This window comes from Bos indicus x Bos taurus, chromosome 21, assembly GCF_003369695.1.
Source record: "Bos indicus x Bos taurus breed Angus x Brahman F1 hybrid chromosome 21, Bos_hybrid_MaternalHap_v2.0, whole genome shotgun sequence".
NCBI lineage: Eukaryota > Metazoa > Chordata > Mammalia > Artiodactyla > Bovidae > Bos > Bos indicus x Bos taurus.
This window is the reverse complement of record NC_040096.1, coordinates 66716396-66730629: the sequence shown is the minus strand read 5'-3', so window position 1 is coordinate 66730629 and position 14234 is coordinate 66716396. Positions and strand designations below refer to the sequence as shown.

Sequence of the window (14234 nt, the reverse complement as noted above, 5' to 3'; positions counted from 1 at the left end):
CGCCCGGCCAGAGACGTGTGCTGGGAGCCCTCCAGGCGATGCCTGCGATTTCTAACCAGAGTCCTTGAGCCGGCCACAACCACGGCGGGTAGAGAAGGGTTTAACTGCACTGAGGAGCTGTCTGAGGAGTCAGGAAGGCCGCAGCCGGTGGAACGGGAGCTGCTCAGCAAGCTGCCTCAGGAGAGACCCCTGCCAGGAGGACGGCGAGCAGCTGACGGAGCCATCCTCCGCCATCTAACCCGGGAGCAAGGCAGGCACAACCTGTGCACATGACCCATTTTCCTAAGTGACTCTCACAGAGGAGACGAAGGGAAGCAGCCAGGGCAGAAGAGACTGTAAACTCTGCCGATGGGCACGTGTACGTTGTTCACCGTGATGCTGGCAAGACCTACTATCGCAGACGCTTTTCCAGTGTCTGTCACTCCCCTTCAGCTGGCATTTTCAGAGAGCAAACTACACCACGTGCGTAAACATTTCCCGCAAGTTTTGCTGTCACTGCACTTAAGAAAATAATCCTGTCGGGGGACTTGGGACAAATGTTCACAAACCAGATGGCACGCCTGGTGGACACAGCCCCATCAGACGCAGCTCCTCACAGGTGGGCAGGGCCACTGTCACTCTCGGCCCCTGGGGACTCCGTGAGGCTCCAGCCAGCCCCGCGGCCCCACTCACCTTCTCGACCCACATCCCGCCGACCTCCTCTCCGTCCCCGTAGGTCAGGTACATCTCCTGACACACTTTCTTGAGCTCCTCCCGCAGCGCCGTCATCTCGCCCCGGTGGTACTGGACGCCGGGAAACACGTCCGACAAGAGGCTGAAGAGCAGTGGGATGTCTTCGGCCACGAGCTTCGGCACCATCGTCTCACAGACGCTCTGGATCAGGATCTGAGGGGGGAAACGGGCTGAGCTCCGGGGGTGGCAGCACCGCGTTCATGGCTCTGTCCCCACAGGGACCCATCACCCCCCCGCCCTGAGAACAAGCATGGTGACCCAGCGCCCCACCCCCCACCCCACCACTGCTGATTTAGCAGGTCCGTCCCAGGACCTGTGAGCCCCAGATCGGTGCGGGGGAGGCTGCACCGGCCCGGCCGAGAGGGAGGACACCCGCTCACCTCCTGCTCAGGCAGGTTTTCCGCGATCTCTCCTTCATCGACTGCTTCCCCGCGCTCTTCCTTCTCCCTCTTGATCTTCTGGATCCGCTCCCGTTTCACGTTCCCCGCGCTCACCAGCACGCTCTTCAAGGCTCGGAGACCAAAGTCATAGTGGCTTTGGGAAGAGAGCTGCTCGTCACACAGTCTAAAAGAGAAAGGGCTTCCTTAAGAACAGCACCCGCTGAGCCCCAAGCAGCGTCAAACGTTAAGAAACAAGAATGGACACAAGAGTGGAAAGAAATGTCGTAATTACACAGGCCACGTTTAAACGATGCAGTTAACATGTGCCAGAAACACGATCAGGAATGATGCTCAGTGACTCACTTGAAAAAAGGGACAATCTTGTTGGCGAGGACCTCGGCCGTGCGGAAGCCCTGAGAGTACAGCATGACCTGGGCGATGAGCTGACGGTCGGGCTTGGTCATGGCCAAGCTCCGGAACAGCTTCTTCAGGTTGTCTGGGAGGTTTGACCGGCCCGCGTAGCCAGGGTTCATGGTGATGAAGATGGCCATGTCTGGGCTCACCTTCACTTGTTTGTTCAGCAGCTCGCAGGTAATGGGGGCAGAGGCTGAAATTCAGATGACGGCAGTGAGGCTGTCGACGGTCAGAAAACCACCATAAGATCTGAAACCACAAGCCCAGCGCCCCGCCGGCCCAGGACCCCATGCGAGCTGTGGCCTGGCCTTTCTGCGGGGTCTCAGCAGCACGACACCACCTACCCGGGAGACCGATTTCCACACTCCCTGCCCACGTAAGAGCCACTCAGATGTGGCACGGATCAAGTCACCGGAGTGGGAAGCCCACTACCCCCTCTGCGCATGATTACTGAGTGTCACAAGGCCAATGCAAGGACAGAAACACAGCCTGACAGAAGCTGCAGCAACAAAAACCAGTCAAGTTGTGATAAACCTGACTGGCTAAGATCATGGACATGGCCCTTTCCTCAGGTCATAAAAAAAAAAAAACCAAACCCACACACTCAAAAAAACATTCCACAAAACCAACCCCCAGCCCCCAACTCTGGACACTCAGGAGTCAGCTTCCCTCCATAAGCGAGCATGGAGTTCACAGGCACTCGTTTCTCTGACACTCCTCTTGTTTTACTCGGGTCTGGTAAGACGAGCTACTATTACTATGGACTAACAGGGAAAACCAACGGGTAAAGCACCTGTCCTGGATGTATGTAACTCCTCCAGCTCATGCGTCTAGGCTCTGTGTGGAACCAGCTCCCAAGGACCCCCAGACACATGACCAGGGTCTGGTCCCAACACTCCGGCCAGGAGGCCTGGCTCTGCGGGGCCACAGGGAGGAGCCCGGGGCCTCCATCTGCAGAGGAAGCACGGCCCACCCCGCTGGCTGCCATGGGGCGAGGCAGGCAGTGCCATCCTGGGCCCCGCCCACGTCTTCCGTCAGGATGCACCATCCCGCCTGCAGCCTAGGGTCTGGCACTGAGCCCTCGCTCATTTCTACCCCACAGCAGGGCAACTAAGCAAGAAGCGAGCCTCACTCTTCTCCAGGTTGGGGTTGGAGTGCTCGCGCAGCGCCTCCTGGATGCACTGCACTTGCTGTGACACGGCCGACAGCATCCGCTCCTCCAGGCGGTTGAACTCGTCAAAGCAGCCCCAGGCCCCCACCTGGCAGAGCCCCACGAAGATGCGCCCCATAGCCTGAAACGAGAAGAAAGGCGCTAAAAGACGGCCCCGGTGCTGGCCGTACAGGGTTCCAATCCTGGCTTGGGGGACTGGTCCAACCCGGGCAAATCACATCCTGAGACCTGTCTGCTCATCTTTGAAACACGAGTAATACCACCTTCCTCCCAGAGGAGTGCAGTGGGGTGGAGAGGGCTGTGAAGGTGGAACCAGCTTCACCCGTGAGGCAAGGAGCCCAGCCCTACATGTAGCAAGTACTCCATTCACAGATGAACAGATGTAATGTATTATTTTCCCTCTTGTGCAAAAAATTCCAGTGACAGAGCTAACACTTTTTGTTGTTTAAAAAAAAACCTTCGCTATTTGTTTTTCCTAAACACAGACACCACCAGAAAGATTCGTTACACTTAAGAGTTAACCTGAAGACGTGAGGCTCAAGTTGGCGTCATGCACCGGCTGGCCCCTCAAACAGCTCCAGTAACCCGGTTCCCAAAAAGAGCGCTGTGTGCACGGCTCACGGCCCCCAGAGGCGTGGGCTGCGCTCCCCACCCGGCCCCCTGCTCTAGGCAGTCCCCCAGGAGCCTCTCACCTGGAAATCAAAGGTCTCGTCACAGTTGAAAACTAGAACAAAGCGGCCCAGCTGGTGGCCAAGGGCCTTGACAGACTCAGTCTTCCCAGTCCCCGCAGGCCCTGTAATTTGAAGAAAAGGAATTGAGAACTCAAGTGAGAACACGTCTTCAGCTTTAAGAACTGTAAAAAGCAATTCTTTTAAAAAAATCAAAGTACAGTTCGCCCTCTGTCTCTAAGCAAATTCCACCAGGTCCCACTGTCGGCCCTCCATATCCACAGGTGCCACATCCTGGATTCAACCAACCTCAGAAGGAAGCGTCAATTCACAGCTGGTTCAGTCTGAGGATGTGAATCCTGTGAACACGGAAGGCTGACTGTGTATCTATTAAAAAATCTGTGTCTAAGTAAAATCTGTGTCTAAGTGGACCCTTGCAGTGCAAACCAGTGCTGTTCAAGGGTTACTACAAACGCAGTAACTGATGTAAAGATTTAAAGTTTAAGAATGTACTAGCCACATAGTTAAGAAATACATTTAGATCATTTGCTTAATCTCTGAGAAGTAGGTTTACCACCTGACTTCACCTGACCAGGTTGTGTGGAGGCACTCACCGAACGGGGACCCCCCGAGCCTGGCCTCCAAGGCCTGTGTCATCGTCAAATAGCAGCGGTCAGTGAGGGGTGTCTGGACCAGCTTGTCCTGAACACCCAGGTATTCAAAGCCATAGTTAAACTTGGCATTCGCCATCTGAATCGACAGCTGCTGCAACACGTCGGTCTGCTTCGGGTCAAAGTAGAACCGCATCTGGCTGAGCCACTCGAAAGACTTGGCGTTGTCCACCCTGCTCTTGATCAGGGACCTGGTGACGTCTCTCTGGTGAACCAGCTCTGTGATCTGAAGACAGACTCACTTTAAGAGTTTATTGTAATGTACACTCCCTGAACTGAAGTACAGAAATGCCTCTTCTGGGATTACTTAGGAGACTTTGAAATTGAGTTCCTAGGCCCAACTATGATGTAAATAAATATTCCAGAACATAAATTTACTTTTAAAAATGATAGAACTGCTAGTCACACGATGGAATTACATAGAATAAAGAATTGCAACAAAAACAAAGAATGACAAAAACACCTTATTTTAAGTAAAAACCCTGCAACTCGCATAAAACATGATGGAGAAGAGCTGCCTCTGACCTAACAGTCTGCCTGACGCACACAACCTCACAAGCCCAGCAGCAAAATGGCAAGGCTCACAGACATGCCTCCGGAGGCGGAGCTCTGGGAAGGCGGGGCGAGACCCCGAGGGCTGAGGGTCAGCCTTTGAACCGGGAGGTCAGCCTTTGTACCAGGTCGTGCGTGTGGCTCCTGTTCCCCAAGGCTGCCCTTCAACAGGAAGAGAGCGCCAAGGACCACCCAGCACTTGTCAACAGCTCATCGACTTGCTTTCCTCCCAGACACTAATGACGATATTTCTCGAGCGTGAGCTCTTTTAGCTGCTCGAGGGGAAGGCAGGGGAGCCTGACCAGGAGGAGGACTCACCAAGTGCTCCAGCTTGCGCCTGCGGAGCGGGGGCTGCTCCATGAGGACCGAGTCGGCCAGCACGTTGAGGGTGACCTCCACGTTGCTCAGCACGGAGTGCAGGGGGGCCGCGTCGCCGCTCCCGCCCATGCTGCTCAGCGCCGTCTCCACGTTCTCAGACCAGGCGATCTGCGCTGACAGGACCACCAGCTGGGCCTGGGAGGTGCGGCACACAGGAGACCCAAAAGAGTGGTTTTAAAGGTCAGCCAGTGTCCCCAGCTCCAGCCCGTCGCCCTGCTACTGGACAGTACCTGGTATTTGTCAATCCAGGTGATGTAGGTATTTGGGTCGATTGATGTTGCTTTACCAAAGATCTCGACTTCGGTAACAGACTCAGCGAGGAGTTTGGCCAGCGTGACCCGCATCTCCTTCTCCACCAGTGTGAGCCACTCGTTGATTTTGGGATGTTCGGTGATTGACACGGGAGTTTTAAACATAACCTGAAATAAAGACAACCTACGAATTAAGGTGTGCAAAGACAGGAGCGAAGTTTTCTGAGTTACAATCGTAAACCTCACTACCTCCTCTCCTTCACGGGACGAGATGCCCAGGACGACGGAGTTGTCTTCATTGAGGATGATGCTCGAGACTCCAGCAAACATTTTCTTGAAGTGTTTCTGTAACTTAGCTACATTCTTACTGTTTCCAATGATTTCAAGCAAATCTTCATCACCCACAAAATAGAATCTAAAATTGAAACAGCATTTAAGTTGCTAAAACATGACACATACACAAATAAGGTGAATCAAACAGTAAGAAAGGAAAGAGGACGTGGGTGGTGTGGACCGTCTCCAGCCTGAACGCGGGTCACATCCAGGTCTTCTCCAGCCCTCAGCAAGAGAGACTCACTCACCTAACAAGACACTGAAAAGAAATGCAATGCATTTCATATAATTCACCTCACTTCATCCATGTTTAAAAAACCTGCTCAACTTATAAGTAAACTATTCAGAGAGCTTCCCTGGTGGCTCAGACCATAAAGAATCTGCCTGCAATGCGGGAGACCTGGGTTCGATCCCTGGGTTGGGAAGATCCCCTGGAGGAGGGCACTGTCAACCCACTCCAGTATTCTTGCCTGGAGAATCCCCATGGACAGAGGAGCCTGGCGGGCTACAGTCCATGGGGTCGCAAAGAGTCAGACACGACTGAGCGACTTTCACTCACTCAAACTATTCATAAAGAAAAAAAAAAATACCACTTAGAAAATAAAATCATCAGAGTGAGTTTTTTAAGAGAGGCAAGCTGCCTGGGAGGGTGAATAATAGTTTAAATGGAACTTAGTATACAAATCCACGGTAGAAAATTAAGAGGAATCAATCGATGAAAGGGAAACAGTATTCATTAAATGGATTACTGGCAACAAAACCCTTGATGTCAGAGTGAGCAACTCACAAGCCAGGAGGGAAGAAAGCACAGAGCTGGGCCTCCCCTCAGTCTGCGCCTGAGACGCCCCCCACCTGGGGAAAGACGAGCGCTCTCTCTCCAGGTACTCTCCCAGGGCCTTCTGGATCTTTCCCAGCAGGTCTGCCAACCTCTCCAAAGACCTCTGCACCCCCTGGATGTTCAGAACGTCCATCACCAGGGGAGACTTGGATACTTTCTTCATTAGAGCCAAGAACTCCGTGCTGATGCTACAGGTCAAATCAGAAGCGAGGTTACTGCCGGCCTTCACGCGGTGTTCCCAGCCAAGCCCGCCCTTCCGCCCCCGCCCGCTGGAGGCCACACCTCTGGAACCGCTGGGTCTCCACCGGCAGCAGGTGCTTGATGTCCGCGCTGCCCGTGAAGATGCCCTCCAGGTAGACCCAGCGCCTCTGCACGTCGATCCACACGTCGAAGAGGGCCATGATGCGGTTCAGCTTGTCTTCCCAGCTCAGGGCGTCCTCCTCAAACACCTAGCGGGTGAAGCAGGGCAGAGGTCAGCTGCTGCCCTCTCCCCTCTCAGATATGCCAGAACCTACCCCAAGATGCAGACGAACATCCTATCAAGTTATGCGACTCACATTTTCTAAAAACAGGTCCCTGGTAACTGTGAGCCTGGCCATTTTTATTTTTAAATGTTTATTAAGTTATTTTGGCCATATAGCACTTGGAACTCTTAGTTCCCTGACCAGGGATCGAACCCGTACTCCCTGCAGTTGAAGCCTGGAGTTTTAACCGCTGGACCGCCAGGGACGTCCCCGTGAGGCTGCGGGCATTACGGTGGATGTGCGGGGGGGAAGCCCCCACGTACCTTGTAGTACGGAGAGAGCTTCATGGCGGACACGCTGTTGATGTGCTCTTTGACCTTGTTGAAGAGGTCGTCCCAGCCGCGGATCAGGCGACACTTGTTCTGATAGTTAACCAAGTCCAATTCATAAGTGTTCCACACTTCTCGTATCTGAATTGCAACCCAAAGAGGCAGGTCATCAATGTATGGGCGTGCGCCAACCACATGAGTGACCGAGTGAGTTAACGTTATGGGGACAAGAGGGACCACAGGTGGGGCTCCGTTTTCACACAGCTCAGGTGTGCGTCACAGCCCGACACGCACCTGCTTCAGAAACTCCTCCAGAGCCATCTCCCCCTGTGCCACAAGCAGCACATCCTTGACAACAGCTTCATTCTTCTGCAAGTCCACGTCCCAGATTTGGCCGAGGGTCAGCTCAGATACAACCCAGTTCACGTGAAGCCGCTTCATCAGCTGTTTCCAGTGGCGGTCCTTAAGTGCTTCGGACTTGAGCTCAATCACCAGCATGTTTATCTGTGGAGAGAGGGAGCCGAGTCATCTGCGTGGCGTGTTTCCGGCTGACTCCCAGCCGGCAGCTCCGGGTCACCCACCTTCAGGTAGCCTTTCAGGAGCCTCTGCACAAACTCGTAGGACGCGTACTGCCGCAATCGGGCAGGGAAGTTTTTCAGCTGGTTCAGGAGGCCATCTAAATTCTGTCGAAGCTGTCAAGAGAAACCCAAGGTGGTATTCAGTTTGCCAACGTTCCTTTAAAGGATGAAACATTTAAAAACTAGCCTTAAAAGAAATTTTAGATAAACAACCGGGAAGGGACTTCTTGTGAACTCACAGTACAGCTCCCTGCTTGCCAAGTTCCTAAGTACAGTCTCCAACTTTCATCATGTGAAGGGCAATGCGGTATCTGTCTTAGTGATGCATACCTTTCGAGGCTGCACAGAAACCCACGGCTGCTCCTTCATCTGGTCAATCTGCTCCCAGACCTTAGAAAGCTCTGACCAAACGCCTTTGAGGTCCTGTAACTCTTCTAAGGCCACCTGCGATCAAGGACGACAGAGCAGTTACACTTCAGGAGAGGAGCCACCTCGGACTCTGCTAGGGCCTTTGGGACAGCTGGGGTGGGGGCGAGGTCGGCACGAGGTGCCCGCACCCGCCCACCAGCGGGAGCGGCTCGTACCTGGACTCGCTCTTCGCTGCCGCTGAGAAGCCCTGTGTCGGTCAGCTCCAGGGCCTCCTTGGCCTTCGCGCACTTCTCGCGGTCGTCCTTCAGCCTGCCGAACTTCCCTTCGTATATGGTGAGAGCCTGAAGTGCCTCCTCTGGACGCAGGTTGCCCTGAAGCGGTCAAGGCCAGCGAGTCAGAGCCAGGTCTCAGGACGGAGGGGCCCAGCTCTGAGGCGCTGGAGGGGACTCTACGCTTCCTTGAGTGTCTGCGTGTAAATGTTCCCAAGTGCACGCTGCTGATGCGTGCCCGTTACTTCCAGACCTGACCTGGGCAAGGGGAGCACCCGTCGAGTCAGGCATCCCCTTGCGGAGTGCCGGGGAGGCGCTGACCTGGGCCCGGAGCAGGACAGCCCTGCCAGGCATGCCCTCTGAGGCATGGCCATGGTATGAGTGACGAGGGAAGGTGAGGAGGAAAGCACCGCTCTCATCGGAGGCGGCTCGACTTCTGCACTAACACGATTCACAGGTGTCTTAATAATCTTTGAGAACGACTACACCGAGTACCGATTCGAGTTTTGTTTTCTTTTTTGCCACGCTGTGTCCTGTGGGGCCTCAATTCCCTGACCAGGGGGTGAACCCGGGCCCTCAGAAGTGAGAGCACTGAGTCCTAACCACTGGCCCCCCAGGGAACTCCCTCAAAGAGAGTTCTAACTAAAACGTCACCAGCGAGGTGAGATGATGAGACGCCCACCCTGAGGAGCTGCACCCTTGCCTACTTACTGATCAGCCCTCACTCCCCCGCATGACCTGGCAGTTCTGCCATCAGTGAGGCACAGCCTGCTTCACCCCGGGGCCCCGTGGCCCAACCAGACACAAAGCGGGACCTCAGGGCAGCAGCACAGACCAGCTGAGGGCAGGACGGAGGCCGACCCAGCAGACGTGAGTGTGTGCCGGGGCTGGGGGCGGGGGCGTGGGGGGGGTCCCCAGGTCTCGCGTGGAGAGCCGCAGCCCCGCCCACAAAACCAGACCAGCATCTAGGATACACTCACACCTTCTCCTGCGGGGTGCACACGTGTGCCTCCGAGTGAGTCCCACCCCGCAAACCAGGCGGGCCGGGACCTACATGGCTGAGCCCCGTCCTGCCTGTCTGCATGCCCCTCGGCACGCCTGCCTGCCCCCAGCGGTCTCCACACGCCAGACTCCCCGCAGAGCAGTGAGGCCCCAACACCCTCCCCCAGCACGCGTCTCCATCTGCCTTGAAGTGCGTGTCCTTCCGGTTCCCTTCTCACCCTGTCTCCTGCGGGAACGTGTCCCGCTGGGGTCAGGCTCCTTTTTGGTCACCGCTGTGTTCCTGCTACCCAGAACACGGCTGGTGCTCAGTACAAACTCGAGTGAACGCGGCGGCCTGGCTGCAGCAGTCTCTGGGCACAGAGAGCCTTAACCACTGCAATGGCAGTGGCACAGCCCAGGACGGCCCCAGGGCACAGGCCAGGCAGTGGCGCCGGGGGACGCCTGGCCTGAGTCCACAAGAGGGACAAGTCTAACTCCTGAGTACAGCTAAGAGGGTAACTTACGAGCGGAGAAACGCTAGGCTGTAGAAGCATTCCCTGCCTTAAATGACTGTCTCGAGGGGTCTGGCTGAAAAGAGGTCTATCTAAGCGGGCTTTCACGGTTTCACAGCCACTCTCTGCAAGGACGGCTCCCTTAATTACAGGAGGGCAGTGCCTTCACCCTGGAAAGCTCAGCCGCGGCAGGGCGCCTCACTCTGAAAGCGGGGACACAGAGGACGCTGCTGGTGCGGCGAGAGCACGGGGCTGCACTGGGGCTCACCGTGACGGGCTTGGTCTTCTCCCAGTCGGTCAGCAGGTCGGTGGTGCGGCTCTCCACAGCCCGGTCCTCCTGCACGATCTTCATCTGTAGGTTGGCCACCTGCTGCTGGATGGCGGAGTCCTTCCGCCTCATGATGTCGTTGAAGGCCCCCCACTCCCCCTCGATGTTGTCGATGTAGAGCCAGGACGGCGGGAACTGGAACCTCTGCTTCTCCAGCAGCCGCTGGCCATTGCGGTACAGCTGGAGGGGGAACAAACAAACGGGCTTTTTCTTCTAGGAGTAACAAGAGCTACGGTCAGACTCCAAGAAGACACCCGTGGGTACAGGACACACCTGCTCTCCTCCAGGAACCTCCCCTCCCCACAGCGCTACGCCCCAGGGCAGCAGGCCGCCGAGGGGCCCGCTGGGCCAGCCCCGGGACTGCCCTGGCCACACTCAGGCGGCCCCGAGCAGGGCCTGAGCGCCCTGGAACTGGGCTTCACACCCTAGGTCCAAACTATGAGAAGGAAATTCAACTTTGAGGACTTGAAGATCAACAACTAAAGTAAAAGATTTCAAAAAATAAGAACCTGTCGTTCTCAAACCTTGAAGTGCCTGAAGATCACCTGCAGAGCTTTTTAAAATGCAGCCGTCTGGAACACTGGCGTCCACCTTTACGAGGATGCCAGGGGGTAAGACAGAGACACCCCGGGGACCCCCAAGACACAGCGAGGGACAGAGCTCACCTCGACTTGCTTCTCAAACTGCTTGATCTTCCGTTTCAGGGACTGCACGTAGGTGATGAAGGTCACTGCGTCAGAGGTGCTGGCCGTGTCCACCGAGTGCTGCTCCAGCTCCTGGCGGGACTGTGGGCAGAGAGCATGGCGTCGATCGGGGAGCCGAGGCGGCCAGCGGGCTTGCCGCCCTGCCGGGATCCCGCCTTCTCACCTTGGAGATCTGGGAGTGGAACTCCGTCATGTTGGAGCCGAGCATCTGCCCAAATTTGCTGAGCACCTCCTTGTGCCAGGAGTCGTACTTCAGGTTCACCTTCGACTGGACCTGTGGGGGGAGGAGTGTTCACACTGCAGCTTCCCTGTGGTCAGACGCTGCCCTCACAGCGCGCCTTCTAGGCAGTCGGCTGGGCTCACCTTGCCGTAATCTATGACCACCGGCCCAAACTCTTTCTTGGTCTCTGCATTGTCGAAGGTCCCCCGGGCCTTCCTTATCTGGACCAGCAGAGCCTGCCACTTGCTGAGGTCTTCCCCGAGTCGGTTATAGATGTTCTCAGCTTGCATGTCCCACAAGCACTGATACTGAAGCCAGACCTGCAAACGAGAACACAGCCACCCATGGCAGCTCGACGTCTCGTTTTGTGAAATGTTAATACGTGCGGTCATATTCTGCTAAAAAGGTTTGTGTTCCTTCATCCCTGTTAGGAATAAACTCTCATTTCCAATGCTCAGTTTCCCAACCAAAAAAGAATAAAGTTTTCTCCTCTCCAAAATGATTAACATCCCAGAAGGTCCATTCCACTGTTCACTCCTTGCTTTAAAATGGCAAAGATCACCTCATAAATCGCATTACGTTTAGTCAAGACTTAGCTCCACATTCATTCAAGCTCACACTTGCGTCTAGGACAGATCACATACGCACCAGAGCGAGAGGCGCGCCTCACCTTGACGTACTGCTCGACCTCGGTGACGATGCCCATGACTGCAGAGTAGGACTCCTCCAGGGCCACGGGGCCATCCGGCATCCGTGTCAGAGCATTCCGGTAGAACTTCTCCTCTTCCGTCAGTTCATAGTGGACGCCCACCTAACCGAACAAAAGCGGAAATGAAAGCAGGGAGTGCGTACAGAAATGTGAACCTCAGCTGCCTTTCACGGCATTGAAGTAAATGGAAAGAAATGGTACCTAAGGGATAACGCTCACTCATCCCGGTCACAGGTAACCTAACTCATCAAACCAAGGAAAGGCGCGTCAACCACAAGCCAGAAGGTGTGGCGTCCCTGTTTGAGCAGGCGTGCCTCGAGCGGGGAGCAGGGTGTCCAGAGTGGGCCCCACGAGACCCGAGCCTCTCATCCCAGGGGGCGGGACTGAGGGTGTCACCTCAGCGAGCGAGGCACCACCACCAAGTGTGAACACCAGCGTGCACACAGTCACTCGGGGTCCACAACCTGTGGGCCGGTCACAGGCCAGGCACTGCTGCAGGTATTATGAGCAGACAAAGACCTCTGCTGGCACAGACTTATGTTCTGTGGGGGAGGAGAAGACAACCAAGGGAAAAGCAAACGACACAGGCCGTCAGGTGGCGAGCAGGGCTCTGGAGAAACGGCGGTGGGAAGGAATGCAGGGGCAGGACGTATTTCACACGGAGAGGCGCAGGAGGCCTCACTGAGGAGGTGACCCCTGGCAGAGCTGGGGGCAGGGGATGAGCAAGGGCAGAGGCCCTGGGGGCCAGTGTCCATCCGGCCCGTGTGAGGACGGGCAGGCCCAGCGCGCTGCAGCAGAGCCGGGGTGGAGAGGCAGGCGGCAGAGCGGCACGTGTCGGAGGCCCGCAGGCCCCGTGGTGGGCGAGACGGGAAGCCGTTACCAGGCCCCCCAAACAGCAGCGTCAGGGTCAACACACACCTAAGAGGTAATCTGGGCTGCTGCGCTGATGGCAGCTTTTAGAGGGGCAAGAGCAGACAGAGACCAGTGAGGAGGGGGCTTAACTAGGCCGAGGGGGGTGAGATGTACCATGCACGACTGCAGCACTGGACGTCACAAGAAACAGACCAGGGTAAATTCTGAAGATGGAAACAGCACACGGCTGGTACTTATGGCCAGACGGGACACGGAGGACAGGGGGGGCGGGCGGCGGGGCAGGCACAGAACACACAGGAACCAGTGATGTGGACGGGCCGGCAAGGTGCAGGGAGAGCTGGGGGAGCCGGGAGCGAAGACCAGGCCCCAGAGGAGGGAGGAGGGAGAACGGAGCTACGTGCACAGCTAAGAAAAGAGATACACCTCAGACTGTATGGAGCAGTAACTACAGGGCAAGTGTCGGGTCACACTGCGCCCCTCCAGCGTTCCGCCAGAGCGCTGAGCTGACAGAGTGCTGAGCTGAGGTCTGGGGCTTCCTCGCAGGCACTCACCTGGTACCGCTGGCTCTGGATCCGGGGGAGAGACAGCACCACCATCTTCCAGGCGAACATCTCCTGGTACAGCTTGTACCTGCACTCCTCGATGGGCGGGTTCAAATAGATGACCTGGTTGGTGATCCTCAGCTCATGAACGACGTTCTGGAAAGCAAAGGTGTCGTTTTGACTCAGCAGTCTATTTCAGTTCAAGGGCTTTGAAATATACCATTTTCTCTCCCTGAATCATTACATTAGTTCCGTGTGAACCACAAAGTCTATTAAGTTACTAACAGATCCAGCCTTCTGTGAGCTCATGTTTGGTCTGCAGCCCTCCCCAAGGGCCTGGAGGGGGTCAGAGGGCAGCTCCGCATGGGCTCCTCCTGGGCACCCAGTGCCTGGCTGTCAGACACACAACAGGCGCTCAGCGAAGCGCCATGGGATCTGATGTCTGTGATGATCTCGGGACGTGAGGACCTTGTGGCCTGAGAAAGCAGAGACACAGGCCGACTTGGCTGGTGTAGGTTCACGGGCTGGGAGCAGCCTGCGCCGCCCGCCAGTGCTGTGGGCTACTTTCAGAACTCCAGCTCAGTCTTTACTACACGTCTGATCAACTCAGACACCTCACTTGCTTTTCTGCATCTCGGTAATTTCTTTTAAAAAGTATGCTCTGGGGATGAATATCTGTAGTATTCAAAAGTGAAAACATTTCAAGTATTAAAAGAAAACGTGAAGTCTGGTAAGAAAAAAAAAAAAAGCCAATTGTTTCTCTCAGATCAAAGCTTCTAGTCGCCCACTTCTATCAGGCTTCTGATCTGGAGACGTTCACTGGTGAAGAGAACACAAACACTGTAGACCATACAGAACAAATGCACGGCTCAATGCCATCAGTGTAAGGTGGACACGTTTATAACCAGCACCTGTGTTACGGGCAGAGTTTAAAGAGAACTTTCTGGAGAGCCTGCCAGCCCCAGCAG

The 14234-nt window shown here is 55.6% G+C and overlaps 1 protein-coding gene across 1 annotated transcript in view; it reads right to left on the bottom strand.

Moving 5' to 3' along the window:
* The window catches only part of DYNC1H1 (dynein cytoplasmic 1 heavy chain 1), a 61441-nt gene that overhangs the window by 25980 nt on the left and 21227 nt on the right, over window positions 1-14234 (bottom strand). The window contains exons 11-32 of the mRNA XM_027521004.1: window positions 13276-13422; window positions 11813-11953; window positions 11286-11462; window positions 11086-11196; window positions 10884-11003; window positions 10159-10398; window positions 8344-8499; window positions 8090-8203; window positions 7763-7873; window positions 7476-7685; window positions 7176-7322; window positions 6671-6837; window positions 6403-6576; window positions 5467-5632; window positions 5197-5385; window positions 4907-5101; window positions 3980-4262; window positions 3390-3490; window positions 2659-2818; window positions 1476-1719; window positions 1113-1296; window positions 673-885 (exon numbers count right to left, since the gene is read on the bottom strand). Of these exons, the coding sequence (XP_027376805.1) occupies window positions 673-885; window positions 1113-1296; window positions 1476-1719; window positions 2659-2818; window positions 3390-3490; window positions 3980-4262; window positions 4907-5101; window positions 5197-5385; window positions 5467-5632; window positions 6403-6576; window positions 6671-6837; window positions 7176-7322; window positions 7476-7685; window positions 7763-7873; window positions 8090-8203; window positions 8344-8499; window positions 10159-10398; window positions 10884-11003; window positions 11086-11196; window positions 11286-11462; window positions 11813-11953; window positions 13276-13422 (3750 nt within the window). The remainder of the gene's footprint in view (window positions 1-672; window positions 886-1112; window positions 1297-1475; window positions 1720-2658; window positions 2819-3389; window positions 3491-3979; window positions 4263-4906; window positions 5102-5196; window positions 5386-5466; window positions 5633-6402; window positions 6577-6670; window positions 6838-7175; window positions 7323-7475; window positions 7686-7762; window positions 7874-8089; window positions 8204-8343; window positions 8500-10158; window positions 10399-10883; window positions 11004-11085; window positions 11197-11285; window positions 11463-11812; window positions 11954-13275; window positions 13423-14234) is intronic.